The 19,167-nt window shown below is 38.2% G+C and overlaps 1 protein-coding gene across 1 annotated transcript in view; it reads right to left on the bottom strand.

The window, feature by feature from the left end:
• Positions 1-19,167, bottom strand: part of LOC149109929 (uncharacterized) — an 84,250-nt gene that overhangs the window by 3,196 nt on the left and 61,887 nt on the right. The window contains exons 9-16 of the mRNA XM_089293902.1: positions 15,919-15,990; positions 8,176-8,247; positions 6,919-6,993; positions 4,897-4,971; positions 2,601-2,675; positions 2,289-2,497; positions 1,729-1,854; positions 23-1,618 (exon numbers count right to left, since the gene is read on the bottom strand). Of these exons, the coding sequence (XP_089150028.1) occupies positions 23-1,618; positions 1,729-1,854; positions 2,289-2,497; positions 2,601-2,675; positions 4,897-4,971; positions 6,919-6,993; positions 8,176-8,247; positions 15,919-15,990 (2,300 nt within the window). The remainder of the gene's footprint in view (positions 1-22; positions 1,619-1,728; positions 1,855-2,288; positions 2,498-2,600; positions 2,676-4,896; positions 4,972-6,918; positions 6,994-8,175; positions 8,248-15,918; positions 15,991-19,167) is intronic.

Below are 19,167 nucleotides of genomic sequence, written 5' to 3'. Positions count from 1 at the left end.
ATATGAATCAGCAATATATTACCCACGAGAAGGCCGATTACTAAAGAATTAGCTCCAATCACAAGTACGTTGAACATGATGCTGTCCACGTATGGGTCAATGGAGGCTGGTATTCTCTCCTTCGGAATTTTGCTGACAGCTCCAATGCCTAAATTAACGAACGTGACAGCCAGAGATGTCAACATTAACTTGTTCTCGAATGGATCCACCATAGGGCTGATGTAGGCGAACAACATTCCATAAAGTCCTGAGAGGACACAAGCTAATCCAACATAGGCCCTGCTCTCTCCGCCTACAAGGATCAAACCAGATGTCAAAACAACCTTGCGAATCGTCTCAATTAATTCCCAATACCATGAGCAGGAATTATAGTTTTCAAAGAGGAATCGCAATCCTTTAATAATTCCCGTGGCTTGGTCTTGAGGCTCCAAAGCTTCATTCTCGGTTTGGTTTACATTTCCGTGAGACACCTTACGTTGTTTCCAAAGAGTTATCAGTGATGCAGTTGGCAGGATAATGATGTAAAACACAGCGCAGAATGCAACGATGACCAAACGGTTGTACTCTTGACCTTCACATTTTACGTTGTAGTCCGCTTTTAGGTAAACGTCGCATGTTTCCTTTTCTTCGTCGAGGCAAAGTGTGCGACAAGCAAGTGGAAGCACTTGTGCTGTCTTTAAGCACGTACTGAGGTATGTCACGTAGAGGAAGAAAAACAAGCTCCGGTAAATCAGTTCTTTGGCTTGGGCAGCTTTTTTCTCTTTCTGTTCTTTATTTAAAGTGCTTCGCAGCAAAAATAATTTTCTGAGTAGATAAGCAAGGACAGACAGAAAGATGGCAGCAGCATTCATTGCGAGTATGGCAAACAAGCTTCCAAAAGCATTCATTTTCACATTGGGCAAGAGACAGTGGATTGGTGCTATCTGGAAAACACTCAGTTGCAAAGTCTCGGAATATTTTCCAATAAGCGCAAGAGAGTCTGGCCATTTAATGTACGAGAATGCTTCCAGAACTCCATTTGTGACTTGGTAGAAGCCAATGACAATTTTTAACCTGCCTAGAATGATATCCACTGAGGAACGTCCTTCTCTTTTCTTGCTTTTCTTTTTGCCTGTCCAAACTAAAACTGCAATGACTATTACAAGTATTGTCGCTATGACTGACAGCTGGACAATCATCCACTTCTTGGTTGGACACCGTTGGCATGTTTGCAGTTGTTTGTAGTAACCAGCACTGCATACCTCACATAATGGACCTTGGTAGCCTGTGGCACAGATGGAATCTAGACCTCCCATACACGACTCCTCCCTTGGGCATTTGTGTGGCGTAGGCAAGGTGTGTGGGAACTCATTGATTGAATGATAAGTTATCGAGAAGTTGATGCTTTTACCAGGACTATAGGTGATACTATCGAGACTCTCCGTAAAATCGTCATAAAGGTGTTTGTATGTTTCATTTTTCCATTTCCACCAATAACCAGTCTTGAGAGATACATAGTCGTTTTCACAGTTTAATCCAGCTTGATGACAAGGTTCGCAACCTTCAAACCGATGAGTACGGTGAAATCCATCTAAACATTTACAAGCGCGATACCCAGCAAATGTGTTGGTATCGGTTCCTGTTAAAAGAAAAGACGAACCAAAATATCGTGAGATAAAATACTACATATCCTGGCCGCTTAGTTTAGGTGGTCAAGAGGCACGTTTCGGTTCTCTATTCATTCATTACCTTGTGGACAAGCAATGCAGTCTCGTGCCCTCACTCCCGGTGTTTTATCATAGGGGACGAAAGTGCCATTGGGACACTTCAGGCAACTGTCGTTAACAAAAGCTTTAGTATCAGAGTAAAAGCCACCTATAAGTAATGTCAGTATTGCAAATTAGTATTGTAAATAATGTGCGATTTTTTTATTTATAAAAGCCACCTGTGACAGAAAGATAAACGCAGCCGACAAAAAGACAAAAAGATAAACGCAGCCTTAATGCAGACTGGAGTGACATTTTTTGGGACAATCGGCTTACTAGCGGATATGGGACGCCCAATTGGCCTCCTTGCAGCAGGGCGCGAAAACAAATGACATCATCACCTAGCATGTGCATACGAAATTGCTTTGGTTTTACAATCAAAAGAAAAAGCAAACAAAGAAACAAACAAGCATTAAAGAACTAAAACAAAATCTGAACAACAACGAAAACAACAACAACAAGGTAAAAAATGTAATATATGCCTGTACAGACGGTTTTTGATTTTGGTATTTAAGTAGCGCTGATGGGTTAAAATATTGCTACCTGCAGAACAGTTCAAGCACTCAAGTTTCTCAAGGTCGCTGACAGATGAATCGACAAACGTCCCCAGTGGACATGGATATACAAGTCGCTTGTTTTCACCTTTGACTTTTCTGGCAAATCCAGCTTGAGCAAAAGCCTTGACTAATGTATCACTCAGTGAACTGATTCCTGAGATTTGGATGTAGTCTGTGTCACCTTGCCCTAGTCCACTAAACTCGAACACAGAAACACATTAATATAAGTGTGAGAAGTCCTCTTGAAAATGTACAAGTAAATGCAGCCAACTCAAAGATCTAAACGAAATTTACATACAGGTGAATTATGCAACGTTCGGTATGATCTGCCCCCATTAATTTCAGGGTGCCAATTTTCCCTTCGTCTATGCTTCTGCGAAATACAAAGACCACTGTTTTTTATAATAATAAATGAACATTAAATTCGTTATTAACATTGACACTACAGAGTATTTAGCTTTAAAAAGACTAATTGGGGACACTATTTACACACTTTATCCTAGCTACATAAAATTAAAATTATTTACAATTTAATTAATATGGAATATAGAATATTATATACAATGTTTACAGTATACGGTTTTAGGTATAGAATATTTTTTTAAACTGTTTACACAAGTTAGGAATCTTTTTCAGTCTTTAATAGGATAGAGTTTTTCTTATTCGAGAAGCATGACCCCCTATTACAATACAGATTAAGGGAAAGTTTCACAGCGAAGTTTGATTTGAAATTTCCTGACAAATTCGTTTAAGTCACACTTTTTGGTCCTGAGTTTTTAAAAATGTGCCAAATAGTAGACAGTAATTGAATTTGGATAGTTTTTTGTCATTTCCATTATGCACCACTCCAAAAAGTTTCTCTACCACTGTTGGTTAGGATTTTGAATTGTTTGTTTTATTAAACCAGGAAATTACTTTACCAAAGAATGACGTGGACGCTTCACACTGACCACAGGATACAGAATGGAGTCGGATTAATTACAATAAAGACAGTTACTACTTGTTTCGATAGACCAATTTCGATAGATCAAAATTCAGCCTCAAACAATAGGGCTCCGAGGAATAATTACAGAGTTTGTGGGGTTTACTTCCCAGAACCTCGTGCTGAGGTCTATTGTTTTAGGCTGAATTTTAATATATCGAAATTGGTCTTTTGTGTAAGTATATAACTCTTTCGTGATGATTATGAAGTAGTTTGTAGTTGAGTTCTCTAAGTTTGTTTTCTTTGCATGTTTTCCTAATCTTAGTGAAGGCCAGACTCAAGTTAAAATTTTCCAGGTTAAGATCTTTTTACCATCTCTTTTGACTGGTGCGTTCGATTTTGGTCGCATTAATTTTTAGCTCTTATTAACCGAGCAGGAGGTCTGTATGGGAGAATATTGACGGAGGTCGTGAGTACAGACCGAACGCAGTGAGGTCTGTACAAACGACCGAGGTCAAGATTCTTCCATACAGACCGACTAAGCCCGATCAGACCGACTAAGCTCGGTTAATAAGATGTTTATTATATGGCAAACAAGAACAATTTAATTCGTTTAATGAAACTGGTTTGTATTGGCTGGCATTTTAGTTTACGAACGGCGATGAGCTGAACTTTATTCTGGCAAAGTTTGCTCGTCCTTTTTACCTTTACCAGTTTCCAACTCTTTAACTTTACCAATTTACTTTTTCCAGCTCTTACCAATTTTCAACTTAAGATCAAAGAAGCCCTTCATATTGAATGGGAACGACCCGCATTGAATAAACAACTCAAACATGTTCATTTAACACTCTTACTTCAATTACTATTTTTATTCAGCTTTTTTCACAGATTTGTACTCGCACCTTTTTATTCTCCCACTCCGTTGTATCCCTTAAGTATTATGTAACTTTTTCACTTACTCGTAACTATTATTCTACAATTTGTAATTAACACCTACTTGTTATCTACTTTATATATAGTCGCTCACTTGTAAACATCCTTTAACTGAAGATGAATACTGAGTATCCGAAACATGTCTTGCAAATTTAAACGGTGTGTCGTCTTCTTTAAATGTTTGATTCCAATCTTACTGCTACGAAAATTTGGCAATATTATTTATCGACTCTAACAATGGAGTTCGAAAAATACGGGATGATGTTAGGCCAAGGGAAACGGAAATCGGCTCGAAATAGCGAGAGTTCAAAAGAAATATGACTGGAAAAAAAAAAAAAAAAAACAAGGGTAAATCGAAGGTAAATGGGTTTCAGTTCGAAATAACGAGGAATTCGAAATTTGCAAGTTCGAATTAGCGATGCCCAACTGTAGAAAGCTTGGTTTTGGCTTGGCGACTCTTGACTAAAAACCGCTGCAACTCAAAAGGTACATCCCGTAAAATGCCCACTGATAAAATAATCCACGAGATCTGCAGGAAGTTTCACTAGGAATTCTCAAAACTGTCTTTATGCTTACAACTGTATTTTGTGTTGTTCTGCCTATTTTGAAGCTAACGGCATCGTGGTGACCTCGCTTAATTTTTAACTTTTCAGGAGTCGAGAACTCGGTCTATTTATCTATAGCTTGTATAACTATTTTAACAATGATTGTGTTTAGGAAAGCTTTGTTGAATACTTACATAACTGGAGTTAGAACAATAGTAGCGTTAAAAGATTGAAGACTAACATTCTTTAGATCTGTTCGTATCATATATCTATGGATAAAAAGAAAGAAAGAAAGAAAACAAAAAGCTAGTAAATATAAAACAAAAGTGTAAATTATCACACAAACAAAATATATAGGAGGTAAAATTTGCATCGCGCCTTATCGCTACGCGACTCTACCCAATACGAAATTATATTAATTTCCCAACCAGTAGTCAACCGAGAGTGAGGTCTTACCCAGAAAATCACAACCTCGGCCTTGCCGTATTGACCGAGCGATAGCGAGGTCAATACGGCAAGGTCTCGGTTTGAGATTTTCCCATAAAGACCTCACTCTCGGTTAATAAGCAGTTTATTATATGACCTATAAAAACAACAAAACACAAAACAATCCAAGAAAAGTCACCCAGTAATACGTGCACTTACAGTGTATGCTTTCATCGTCTCCAGCCGCACAAATCAGGTGAACTAACGCGTAAGTCAAAAATTTCTACATTTTCTTTGTTCATCGACGACAAATAACGTTGGAATGTGTTTATGTCACCAACTGCTTTCTTTGCCGTTTTTTTACATTGTTGGTCTTGGACGAAAGTTTCCCTTTCCTCTTGGCTGTTTCCTTCGTCCTGTCCGGCACAAACTCGTTCATAATTTGACGCCGTGAATTCGCTGTTCTCTTAAAATTGTAAGTTCATCACTGTAATAAAATTCACTCTCAGTGTTCGATCATCGTTTTCAGCCGCTCAATTTTCAGAAAAAAAAAAAATATTTTTTTAAAATATCCTTTCGCTTTGTTTTTGCAGGCTCGTAATCGGCCCGTGGGCATTCCCAGAGATAAATGCCCTAGAATTAGCCAATCATAGCGCGCGTTATATCGGCTACAAACAAAAGCCATAAAACAAAATATGGTATGGCATTTACTTTATGCTTTTCTAACGGGGAGACGCTCTCCATTAAATCTAACTTGACCAGTGATATGTGGCACTTAAATAATCATCCTTATGATACATAGGAGACACTAGACGACATTGAAAAGAGGTTAGAGTACGGTTTGGGTTAGTCATAAACACCGCCGCACTATAGATAACCCTAACACCAAATCTAAACGTATCACAGCCACCGCACATTTCCTTTCCTCTCCTAACTACACTGCTAACAACACGCAATTAATCCCAATCGAAAAATTATTTTCCAAAAGACACTCAATCGGTTAGGTTAGCAAAGGTTTTTTTTTAAAATTTTAAAAGTTAAGGGAGAACAATGGACCTTTTTACCGATGTCACGCTCTTCTGCCTTTTTCGTTCAAACAAAAAATAAACCTCACCACTCCATGTATCATTATTTTATTTAACCTTATCTTTAATGTACGCTGCCAATCAGTTTAGTGGACGTATTTCAAGTGTTACGGAAATACCTTGATTATTAAATAAACATCTCTACCATCTTAAAAAGATTATAATTAATATAAGTTGTGTCGGTCTTTGTTTTTATATTCTTTGCAGCTCCTTCTATTCTCATTCTGTTTTCTATACTTAAGCAATAACAATCAATTTTCCTATCTCTATTCCCGGTTCTCCATTTTCCATTCCTCATTCTCCATTTCCTATTCCCCATTTTACATTTTTCTTTTTCCAATTACTCATTCCTAATTTCCTTTTCCCATTCCCCATTCATCATTCTCCATTGCTTATTCTCCACTCTCCATTCTCCGTTCACCATTCGCCATTTCTCATTCCTCATACCCAGTCCCTCATTCCCCGCTCTCCTTTTCCCATTCCTGATAAAGGGTGAGTTTCTTTATCTTTGTCTTAGAAGCTGTAGGGCAAAGCAGCGTTTCACGAGCCACTTCCCTGAGCGAGCACAATCGTTTGATAGTACGTCTATGCGCATTCTATCGCCTGAAAGTGTCTGCGCAACATCGTACCACTTGATCAATTTTGCCATTGACGACAAAGGAAAGTTTAGCGTTGAACTATAATCACAAAAATAAGCTTTCTTACATAAGCAGCTCTCCAGATGAAGTGATGGTGAAAGCCTGCGATCCAATAGTCTTGATAGGGTTATCCGAAAGCATTCTGCAGAATACATAACAAGAAGCATTTTTTGGCATTATGGAATTATAAATTTATTTAGCAGCTTTGCTTTCAAGCGAACTAAAGACAGGCCTCAGTTATATGAAGTGTTGATAAATTTAATAAAAGATGTAAAGTAACATATTTTTAGGCTCAAAAAAAGACACTTATGGAGCTGACAGCAAAAAAAAGTTATATATAGGTAATCACATGATTTCGTGCGCAACTGGGAATAAATAAGCCAGAATAAATTTTTCAAACGGGCTAAAAAAATTGCACGAGTCCATACAAAAAGTAAAAATTGTTGATGACAAAGGGACAAAACTTTTTCTTTAACTGAAGTTTTGTCGACCTGAAAGATCGGCTCAGGCGTTGGGAGGGTTATGTGACCAGGAAACTTTCCAAACTCTACAGATTTCATGGCTTTTTAAAACAGCTATGTAGTCTTTGAGGTGTCTGGTTACTTCAAGTATCATGTCAAGTCACGTTGCGTTCTCGTTTAAATGACTTTCAAAATCGATATTATTTAAGGTAGTTTCGTGGAATGTCAAAGCCGAGGAAACTTCGATCAATGCCGGCAGTGGAATAAGATCATCTGACCGCGTTATAATTAAATTCGCTGTTATAAAATGCGTTTAGAAAAATTACCCACAATCGACACCAATATGCCGTTTGTCGCTGGCTACCATTACAAACTTCATGACGTCTTCCTGGGAACAGTTACATTTAAGTTCTAATTAAAAAAGCTATGAATCGAATTGGTACAATCAAACCTTGATAAAATTCTAAATTTTCATCGTAACCTATCAAACTTTTTGGATTAACCTAATCATGATTGTTAAGAGTTCCCTGAATGCTACTACCTCCGGAGACTTTTAATTCACCCAAAAAAATTCTTGCACGCCTTGCGTGCCTATGTTCTATCCCTGAAAGTCTAACAAGAATTTTCAAAGATCATCGAGAGTCACTCGAAACAACCGCTGAAGAATTTTGATAGTCATCTCAAGATAGTGGAATACTAGCTTCCAAAGATTTCTTTCTCTCTAGATATTTCAGAAGATGATCCCATAACGCTTATTTTCTTTTTTATTACAGTTTACGGTGAAAATAAAGTGATTACTTAGAACATGGAAACTATAAGTCACTGCAGTTTATGATTATGAGCATGATTCTAGCTTCACTTACATTATTTTCAGTCTTTTTAAGTTCTTGAACGCCTGATCAGGGATGACTTGGAGACGATTCTTACCGAGCAATCTAATAAAATCAAAGTCGAAATATTTCATTGTAAAACTCACATCAATCCTTCAACTATATTGCAACATCTAGCACGTAGGATTAACATCTACCTGCGATACTAAGGAAGCAATCACTATTACACAGAAAGAATATTATAATATCAGGTGGTATGATATGGTATGGTAGAAAAGTTAGCCCTTAAAGAAGCGTAAAGGTCTGACTGAAATTAAAAGGATTGTGACAGCACAGAATGGTGTAATAATTTGAAAGTTTTTTGACAGGCTAGGCCGCGAAGTAATGTATCAAACACAAGAGACAGTGTTTCATCGGAATATCCAAACACCGAGAAGAGGGTTAAAAATAGGACGCGCAGAGGAATATTTTTTGACGAGATTTGAGGTGTCTGAATAGCCGATGAAACACTGTCTCGAGTGTTTGATATATCTTCTCAATCTAAACAAAAACTAAGGAGTAAACGGAGAAGTAAAATCGTCAAAATCTGTGCTAATTAAGACCGGGTATCCAAACCTCCTTCATGGTCGTGATTCTCTTTGTTCTGACTTGATGAATTATTAATGAGTTTAAGAACATTAGTTGAAATAAAAGAAAGGTGAATTTAGTTATTGAATTGTTCTCGCGCATGTCTCGCGAAACGCATACCCTCACTGCTAAAGGAAAACGGAAGTGAAGTGGATAAAGTTTTCGCTGCCCATATCAATTTTGATCAGTTATGACGTCATGGAACGTAACAAGATGTCTTTAAGTCCGCCTTATTGTATCTACCATCTTGGATCGGCCACCTTGGATTTCACCGTTTTCTCAGAAAGTTAGAAAATCACTTAAATCGATGAGAAAATAATTCAGTGATTTTGGCATGTCAAAAGGTGATTCTTCTGGAATACTGCTTAAGAAAACTGAAAAAATATCCAATCTTGGATACCCCCTAGCTCTACTCCATCGCCACAAACATGCGTTTTTTAACAAGGAATTAATTTGGATCAGTACTGAATGTTGATGTTTCGAGGGTGTAACTTTTACCTGATTCGCAGTAACGATACCGAAGGTCGCAATGTGATTAACAAAAAATATTTCTTCTTATCGAAGGAAACATAAGAGCACTGTACTGAAAGAGCAATGTTCATAATAGCAAAAAAGGGAAGATTGCAAATGACAGTGAATAAAAAGTGAAATATTGCGACAGCTGAGGGGATATAAGTCTTAAAATGGAGAGTGGAATAGTTTTTTTTTTAAGTTTCAAAACCTACAGAATAACCTGGCCCAATGTCTTGGAAAATACTCCTCTAGGTAGATATTGTATCTGATTTGACGAAAAGTCTCCGCAAAAAAGGAAATTAAAATAAAATTAGAAATACTTTTCATAACAAAAAAGTCGAGAATTTGTTTTCTTAAAGCATTTATCGTTTGTAAAGTAATTTAACACTTTGAGGTCAGCGTATGAGGATTGGACTGGGAAAATTCAAGGAAAAAGAACGACAAAGGGCAAATGGTTGGACTTTTTAAGAGAAGGTAAGCCAGGGCCGATTTGTTCGAAAGCCGGTTAACAATAACCCAGGATTAAAAGTTTACCGAAGTATTTGTTTTTTGTATAACTCTTTCACTGCTTATTTCTTGTGCAGTTTGAGATTATTCTAAACAGAAGGGAAAACAAGTAACGGGGCTTTGAACAACCCGCGCAGGCCCTGCTGATATTTTAAATTTTTGATCCCATGATTGACTTTTTAACCTCAGAGCACGTTTGACTAATTTTGAGTACATGTGTGTATGCAATAGACACATAACACTAGGTAAACGTCTGTTACAGCACTTTGACCATTCTGCCTTGATACATAGGAAGCTACATGTAACTTTGAAATCAACGCAAGCACTCCTTGCCCCCAGACTCCAACCGATCCCTCCGGAATGCTGCTTAAGACTAAACCAGTTACACACCCAACTTAAGCAATTTTGTAATTAAAGCCTGGAAAAAAATTCAGGCTTAAACGGGATTCGAACCCATGACCTTTGCGACACCGGTACTGAGTGCTCTACCAGCTGAGCTATCAAGCCAGCTGGGAGCTGATCACGTTGTGAGTTCGTAATATACCTGTAGATGGTGAAGAATACAAGTGAATATATGAAAGATCATATATTTGAGCTGCGGAGAAAGATATTAAGACTTTAATGAACATCGCAGTTACATACACAACTTAGCGGGTGTGAAATTAAAGCCTATTTAAGAGTCACTGACTGAAAATATCGAGAGTGGCTGGCCAGGTTAGAAAAATCGAAAATCCTGAAACTTTGCCTAAAGAACCCTTTTAGGTAGCCACTTTCGAAAATATTATTCCGATTTTCTTAGAATTTAAAGTCTTCGAGAAATTCGCAAAAAACGAAAATAGAGCTTTTTGCCTCATTAAATATGCAAAAAACATCTGGAAAATTGACAAAGTTCTCGGTATTCGCATTGAAACAATTTACAAAACTAGAACTCGGGGTAAACCTAGCATAAGAACTTTACTTTTCTTCTATCTAACAATAGAAAGTTTTAAATTTTTCAAGCATTTTGAAGGATTCTGTCGACCGTTGAAGAATTGCCTTTTCAAGCCCCTATGAAAACGGCAAAAATTGCGTAGTTTTACGGGCTTAAAACGCATCTTGGTATGTCCGATACGGAACTAAAACAAGTACTGTGCAAACGAGTGTCGTTTCTACTATAATAATATGGAAAAACATTTCTGGGCAATCGAGGTTCACACAGGTAAAATGCAAAAGTTCGCGACAGTCTCTTCTCAAATTTGCATAATGCGGTATGTTCAGAGAACTCTATTGTTGAACACTCTAGTCTGTTTTTGTTCCATTTGTGGGCCATACTTTGTGGGAAATATACAAAAAGATGGTTGATCCATGTCGTTATTACAACATTGTTTCATTATTTCAGACAAGATACAAAAAAGCTATAGATAAAGCCCAAAATATAAGTTCAAAGTTACATAGATTGAACACGCTACATGTATTACGTGACTGGCGTCACGTAAGATATATTGTCAGTTAGCTCCAATTGGAATTCCTCGATTATTGAGGTTTAGACACTTGCTTATAATAGAAGCATATGGGGGTTTGTCTTTCCCGTCTATACACACTCGATTAGCCTGCAAATATTCGAAAGGAGACTGGTCTTTTAAAGTAAATTTTAGCATGTCTCGAATTAATTAAATACACGAAATGAAACGAGGAGGTTTTATTAACGTGATCCAGCCAGACCAAGGAAACAAGTTTTCTTGAAAAATAGAGTAAGACTGTTTGAAATCGATCCCGCGATCTGACCTTGGTTGGAATTCGGCCTAGTCCAAACGTCGCGTTTCTGCCATTCCGACCTGATAAATTTGTCCCGGCAGTGGCAATGACAAGAAAACAGCGGTGATTCCAAACGTCGAGTTCAATCAGTCGCGCAAAAGATCGGAAGACGCCTGCTTTGCTGAAGGCCACTTTAAATGCTACAAATATTAGCATCGGCAGTTAATGCAGCAGGCTATGAATTCAGTTCGGCACGGTACGTATGAGCACGCCGAAGCCAAGTCGCCCTACACGGCATGCAAACTTTATTCATTCCCCCGCGGGGGAGAGGGGAGACTCATATAAAATAACGGGGGTGCTCGTCGTACATTTTAGGAGTTAATCTTCAAAAGGTCCACCGCGAGAGCTTTTGCGGTACCTTTTACGGGGATTGAGCCGAAAAATATGACAGGGGATAATGTGTTATGTAAACGGTTGTCAGTTTAACCATCGAATTTCCCTCTTTCTTTATTATTTGGAAACTATTAAGGCTAAGTAATTGAAGACACCAACAGCGACAAAAAACACTGTTAGAAATATATCGAGTAGTCATTCTATGAAGAGACTTTTCAGTTTTCGTCAATTATGCAAAAAAAGTTCACCTAGCCTTAAAAACGTTTGTGTTTGCTGGCGTGCGTTCTTACTGCCCAGATTTTTTGTTCGAAATACTGATTGAAGAAGACCAAAAGTTAATCAAAGTATTTATTTCGACCCGATATTGGGCAAACTAAAACGTCTTTTAAGTCCGTAAAATTACGCAATTTTTGCCGTTTCCATAGGGGCTTGAATTCTTCGACAGTCGACGGAACTCCTCAAAATTTAATTTAATATAAAGCGCGGCTTTCAATATGCTTAGTTGATCCGGTGTTCTAGTCTTGTGAATTGTTTCAATGCGAATACCGAGAACTTCGACTCAAGCGCGGCAGTAGCACGACGTATGAAACCATGCATGCACTCAGTTCGGCAGCCGCGACTACTTATAGCACGGCAGGCCCAATGCCGTTCCGCACGGCAGTAGCGCGACTTGGCCTCGAATGGCCTGCTGTTTGCCATGCACGTGCTGAACTGAACCAGGGACGGCGGAGCCGGGGTGGCGGCTTAAGGGCCCCCCCCCCCTCCCCTCCACTTTTTACCACGATGACAGTTTATTTTGTTTTAGTATGAGGTATAAATGAAGAAATAAAGAAGAAGGAAAAGAAAACGAAAAACAGTCTGGTTGACTATAGATTTACCAAGAATTTACAAAGCTACAACCTCGTACCAAATCTGTAGGAAGCTTTTCATGTTTACATAGTTTTAACCTTTCCGCAGCGTGCACTTCCTTCCCACACACGGGGGAACTTGTGTAAAAGCGCAGGTCAGTCAGTACTAAGGCCGTGATATATCATGGAGGGTTGAGAAAGATGTATCAAGCTCACAATACCTTCAAAATATATTGCTGTAAATGCACTAAAGGTACCGGTCATTTTACAGTTCATCCACTAGGTTGATTTTTTTAAGAACTACACCATGGTGAATGTCAAAAATACCATTTCCAAGCCCGTAGATTTAAAATGTTTTTTGGGGGGAACGTGCCCCTAGACCCCTCTACAAACTTACGCCGGCACCGCTCGTTTTCAAGCAACCCCACCACCTCCTCCCCCCTCCCCCCCTTCCTTCCCTTGATAAAAGACTCCGCCGTCCCTGTGAATTTATATCCTGCTGCATCAAGCTGCAGTTGCTTTCTAGCATTTAAAAATGTCTTCAGCAAAGCAAACTTCTTCCGATCTTCTGCGCGACTGAATTAAATTCGACGTTTGAATCTTTTATAGCTTTTTCTCATGCCACTGCCGGGCCAAATTTATTTGAGGTCGGAACGGGAGAAGCACGATGTTTGGACTAGGCCGAATTCCAACCAAGATGAGATCGCGGGGTAGACATCAAACAGTCTTACTCTATTTTTCAAGAAAACCTACTTTCTTGGTCTAGCTGGATCACGCTAATAAAACCTCTTCGTTTCATTTAGTGCATCTAATTAATTCGTTTTCCATCAAGATCAAAATCGACACACAATGGTTAAAAAATACTTTAAAAGACCAGTCTCCTTTCGAATATTTGCAGGCTAATCGAGTGTGTATAGACGGGAAAGACAAACCCCCATATGCTTCTATTATAAGCAAGTGTCTAAACCTCAATAATCGAGGAATTCCAATTGGAGCTAACTGACAATATATCTTACGTGACGCCAGTCACGTAATACATGTAGCGTGTTCAATCTATGTAACTTTGAACTTATATTTTGGGCTTTATCTATAGCTTTTTTGTATCTTGTCTGAAATAATGAAACAATGTTGTAATAACGACATGGATCAACCATCTTTTTGTATATTTCCCACAAAGTATGGCCCACAAATGGAACAAAAACAGACTAGAGTGTTCAACAATAGAGTTCTCTGAACATACCGCATTATGCAAATTTGAGAAGAGACTGTCGCGAACTTTTGCATTTTACCTGTGTGAACCTCGATTGCCCAGAAATGTTTTTCCATATTATTATAGTAGAAACGACACTCGTTTGCACAGTACTTGTTTTAGTTCCGTATCGGACATACCAAGATGCGTTTTAAGCCCGTAAAACTACGCAATTTTTGCCGTTTTCATAGGGGCTTGAAAAGGCAATTCTTCAACGGTCGACAGAATCCTTCAAAATGCTTGAAAAATTTAAAACTTTCTATTGTTAGATAGAAGAAAAGTAAAGTTCTTATGCTAGGTTTACCCCGAGTTCTAGTTTTGTAAATTGTTTCAATGCGAATACCGAGAACTTTGTCAATTTTCCAGATGTTTTTTGCATATTTAATGAGGCAAAAAGCTCTATTTTCGTTTTTTGCGAATTTCTCGAAGACTTTAAATTCTAAGAAAATCGGAATAATATTTTCGAAAGTGGCTACCTAAAAGGGTTCTTTAGGCAAAGTTTCAGGATTTTCGATTTTTCTAACCTGGCCAGCCACTCTCGATATTTTCAGTCAGTGACTCTTAACAATTATTCGCCGGAGGCGAAGTGAACATCGGTGAATATTCACCGAGACGAAGTCGAGGTTAATATTTACCAATGTTCACTGAGCTTGAGGCGAATAATTGTTTTAGTATAATATTCAGAGGTGAATATCAAGGACTACAAAATAACGGACTAAAACATAAAAACACAGACGCAATCCTCCGTAAGAAAAAGGATAGCGACTGGTACATTTACCCATAATTCTTAGCCTACGAAAACTTTAACAACACTCATAAAAACGTACAGAAAAGTTCTAAAATCTTCAAACCTAGCATACACAATGTCGTTAGCACAGAGACAAATATAGCAAAAATATGGCTTTCCTGTTTTTTTATGGGCTGTGTGAGGTTTGCATGGTATTGTGGTAAAATGTACAGCCGCCATCTTTCTTCCTACGGCGGATTATTCGTGTGCATACACGTATGCAGCCGTAGTTTTAATAATAAGCGTACACGTACATCGATTGTCAATTAATTTACTCATCGAGTTCGGCAGTAGAACGAACGAGCGAAACACTACGAAAAATAAATTCATCCAGTACCTTTGTTTTATCGTTGTTCACTTCATAAACAGTTGTCATCATCGTCTAAAAATGAGTAGCTTTAGTTTGAAGAAAAATTCGGTCCATCGATCTGACCTGCTGGCGATCAACGTAACCACTGCGTTTACGATTTTTAAATGCCTTGAATACGGTTTTTTGTTGTTGTTTTTAAATTGTGGGTCTAAAGGGCGACAGCGTTAAATTTGAAAATTCTCCATCCTTTCAAATATCCTAGACTTGGAGTGATGTCTTTCGAAGAAATGAAAATTTCATTTAGCAACTGTCCGCCTTGTTTACTTGCCGAGATGGGCAAAGGTTACGAGCTTAGTAACCAAGCTCTAGTGGGGTGAATATAAAGTCATATGTTGAGCTTTTCGACCAATCAGAATGTCCAATTCTTATATTCACCTCTGGAAATTATGCTAAACGGGTATATTATGAAATCACAACGTGACCAGCTCCCAGTGGCTTGATAGCTCAGCTGGAGGTCATGGGTTCGAATCCCGTTCAGGCTGAATTTTTTGAGGTTTAATCTTCATATCTTTTTCCGTAGTTCAAATGTAGGATCTTTCATATATTCTCTTGCATGAGGTTAAACTCTTAATCTTGACTGGAAAGATCAGGTAGAAAGATATTTTATCAGGGTAATTTCATAACAGAATATCCGTCAACTGTCAAAGAGCGCGAAATTGATGCGTGGACTATAAGACTTTCACGGTTTGGACCGTCGGCCATCAAAGTGATCCTCCCTTCTATTAAACCCCTTGCTAAAGAGACTTACAAATATTCCAAACGTTGTTGGTTGAAAAATATTCCTGCAGGTAGATGTTGAATTTTATTTGAGTCGAGAAACCTGCAATAAAACAAAACATGTTTGAATTATCCAAAGCTTTTCAAAAGCGCTAACTAAGTATACTGTTGATAATCGTAAAACCAAATCAAATAACATTTGATCAATTACGCTATGAACAGGAAGCCACCCAGTTGGCAAATGAACCTGAAATATTTTTGAGGGTCCACATCATCGAAATTTGATAACTTATCGTAGTCAAATTTGCAATTAGTCAATCAGAAGCCGTGTCTACTGATATCCTGCGATATCAAGTCACTGACCTGATATGGTTACGATATCATTTTGACTTGGCCGAATTTGGTTACTGTAATTACTTTTTGGTACGCTTAGGCGGCATATCAGGCACGTTTTGGTGTCGCCAGGGGTATTTTGGCTCGACTACGCCAAAATAACAACCATACAACAACAACAACAACAACAACAACAACAACAACAACAACGACAACTTTATTTGTACTCAGCTAGAAATTAGAAATTAGATGAACAAAAATAAGTTAAAATAAAAAGAGTACATGGCTGCGCGAAATAACCTTGATGGGCTAATAATAGCTTGCAATTTTGATCTTTTTCTTAAAATGTTTGAGTGGCAGAAGCTTAATATCATCACTATTATCATTCCAGATCTTTGCACCTTGATATCTAATGTTAAAGATTCCACAGTTTGTTCTGGGTTTTGGGAGAGCATAAGTCATTCTAGATGAAAGCCTTGTATTGTAGTTATGGGTATCTTTTACCGAAGTGAAAAAGCCCTCAAAATTTGTAGAAAGAAGATGATTTTGAAATTTGTACATGAAAACAGCATTGTGAAAAATAACTGCATCTAATAATTTGATATCATTTAATGGTCTAGATAGCAGCAGACATGAAAAAGCGGCATATCAGGCGAGTTTGGACGAGCCATGGAGCTTATAAATCTACTTTGCAACCTCTTTTTGTCATACAAAAGAAAGGCATCAGAATCATTACCTTTTCTAGATTCCTTGAACATTCTAGTCCACTTTTTAAAACATTAAATGATATTTTAAGGAAAACGACCAATTTTTTAAGTTTAAAAGACATGTTTCGACAGAACTTCTGTCATCTTCAGTTGAATGAATGATTACAAAGCAAGTTGAATAATAAGTAGGCAAAAATGCTAATTAAGACAAATGTTAGCAACAGAACGTGAAAAGGTGTAAATTAAAAGGATAGTTTTAGATTTACATGGTGTAATTGCTGATTGAGGCAAGGTAGTTCTTTTTGAATATGGATAGCCTCCTTTATCTTGAGTTGAAAGCTGGTAGTGGCGTGATCTAAAATATGAAAGTAGTCTACTGAACACAATGAGCGAAAACGTTCAGAATTCTGAAGATGTTTGAAGATGTGAGAGGCCCTATCAACGGCTAAGTGCTCACGTACGCGTGTGGAAAAATGTCGGGAGGTTTCGCCGACATAACAGGCATTACAGCCCGCACATGTAAACTTATAAACGACACGTGAACGAAGCCCGCCGGGGATAGGGTCTTTCACACCAAAAAGGTTACCTATCTTAAAGGAAGAAAAAGCTAATTTGATGTCTAAATCATTACAATAGCGCTTGATTAAGTGTCGAATCTTCTTCTGAGTGATGACAGAAAAATGGCCTATGTACGGCAGTTTAAAGTAAAACGTGGCCGAGGTGGTAAGGGGGTAGCCCCGGGGACAATGATTGCTATGGGTCCCAGTGATGTAACGGTTAACCACTTTTTCAATTAAATGGGCAGGGAAAAGGTTCTTTTTGAGAATTTCAGTAAGCTTGGTTATATCCTCGTGTAACCCCAACCAAGTGTTGTTGATCTTGTAGGCCCTGTCAACAAGAGTCCTAATGAGACCTACTTTGTATGAGTAGGAGGTGAAGCTAAAATAGTTAATAACCCAGTAAAGGTTTTCTTACGGTAAACCCTAGTTAGGAAGGAATTAGTGTCACTATTATCAATAAGAACATCTAGAAAGGGTAATTTGCGATTCAATTCTTGTTTCATAGTAAACCTTATGTTGGGGTGCCTAGAGTTAATGTAGTCAAAAACTATAACAGCACCGTGCTCCGACTGAAATAAACAAAAAGTGTCGTCAACATACCTACGATAAAATAAAATTTTAGAGCATTGAAAATTTTCCAACCATAGTTTTTCATGATGCCCCATAAAAAGATTGGCTAATACGGGAGCAATGGGAGACCCCATGGCCACACCGTCAATTTGGTCATAGAAAGAACCGTTAAATAAGAAATGTCAGATGTCAGATGTCTTCACATGCTTTGAGCTTATCAATCACACCATGGCAAAGAACTTGAGTGACACCAAGCAAGCAGGAAAACTCGTTGCAGACCTTTCTCATTTAGCCCATTCTTATGTCTCTTCATACCGTCCAACGACTGCTGACCTCAAGAAACTCAGAGTTCTTAAGGAGCTAAAGAAGAACAAAAACATTGTCATTTTAAAACCAGACAAAGGGAATGGTGTGGTCGTCTTGGACCGAACAGATTACGGCCAAGGTATCCTTAAAATCATCAATGACACTTCGAAATTCCGGCCCATCAAGGAAGATCCAACTTTACTGAGAGAAGGTAGACTGCAGCGACTTCTCCGAAAGTTGAAGAAAGATGGTCACCTTGCCAACGAAGTGTACGAAAACATCTATCCCAAAGGCTCTCAACCAGCAAGAATTTATGGCCTCCCCAAAATGCACAAGGATTTTGGACCTAACTCAACTCCGCCATTTCGCCCCATCTTGTCTTCTATTGGAACCTACAATTATAACCTGGCCAAATATCTATGCAATCTTTTGGCGCCGCACATCCCAACTAAACACTGTGCTACAGACACTTTTACTTTTGTACAGGACATTCAATCTTTATCTATGTTTGGTAAATTTATGGTTTCCTTCGATGTGGAAAGTCTCTTTACTAAGATACCTCTTGAGGAATGTATTGACCTGGCGGTCAATTACATTTCCGAGGGCAATTCTGACCTTAAGTTTAGTAAACCTGAACTTAGAAGCCTTTTCACTGTAGCCACCGCCCAGACCCATCATCATCATGAAAAACTATGGTTGGAAAATTTTCAATGCTCTAAAATTTTATTTTATCGTAGGTATGTTGACGACACTTTTTGTTTATTTCACTCAGAGCACGATGCTGTTATATTTTTTGACTACATT

Source organism: Orbicella faveolata, unplaced genomic scaffold, assembly GCF_042242905.1.
Source record: "Orbicella faveolata isolate gen_17 unplaced genomic scaffold, um_ofav_v1 contig_25, whole genome shotgun sequence".
Lineage (NCBI taxonomy): Eukaryota > Metazoa > Cnidaria > Anthozoa > Scleractinia > Merulinidae > Orbicella > Orbicella faveolata.
Note: the sequence above shows the minus strand (reverse complement) of the source record. Positions and strands in the feature narration are given on the sequence as shown.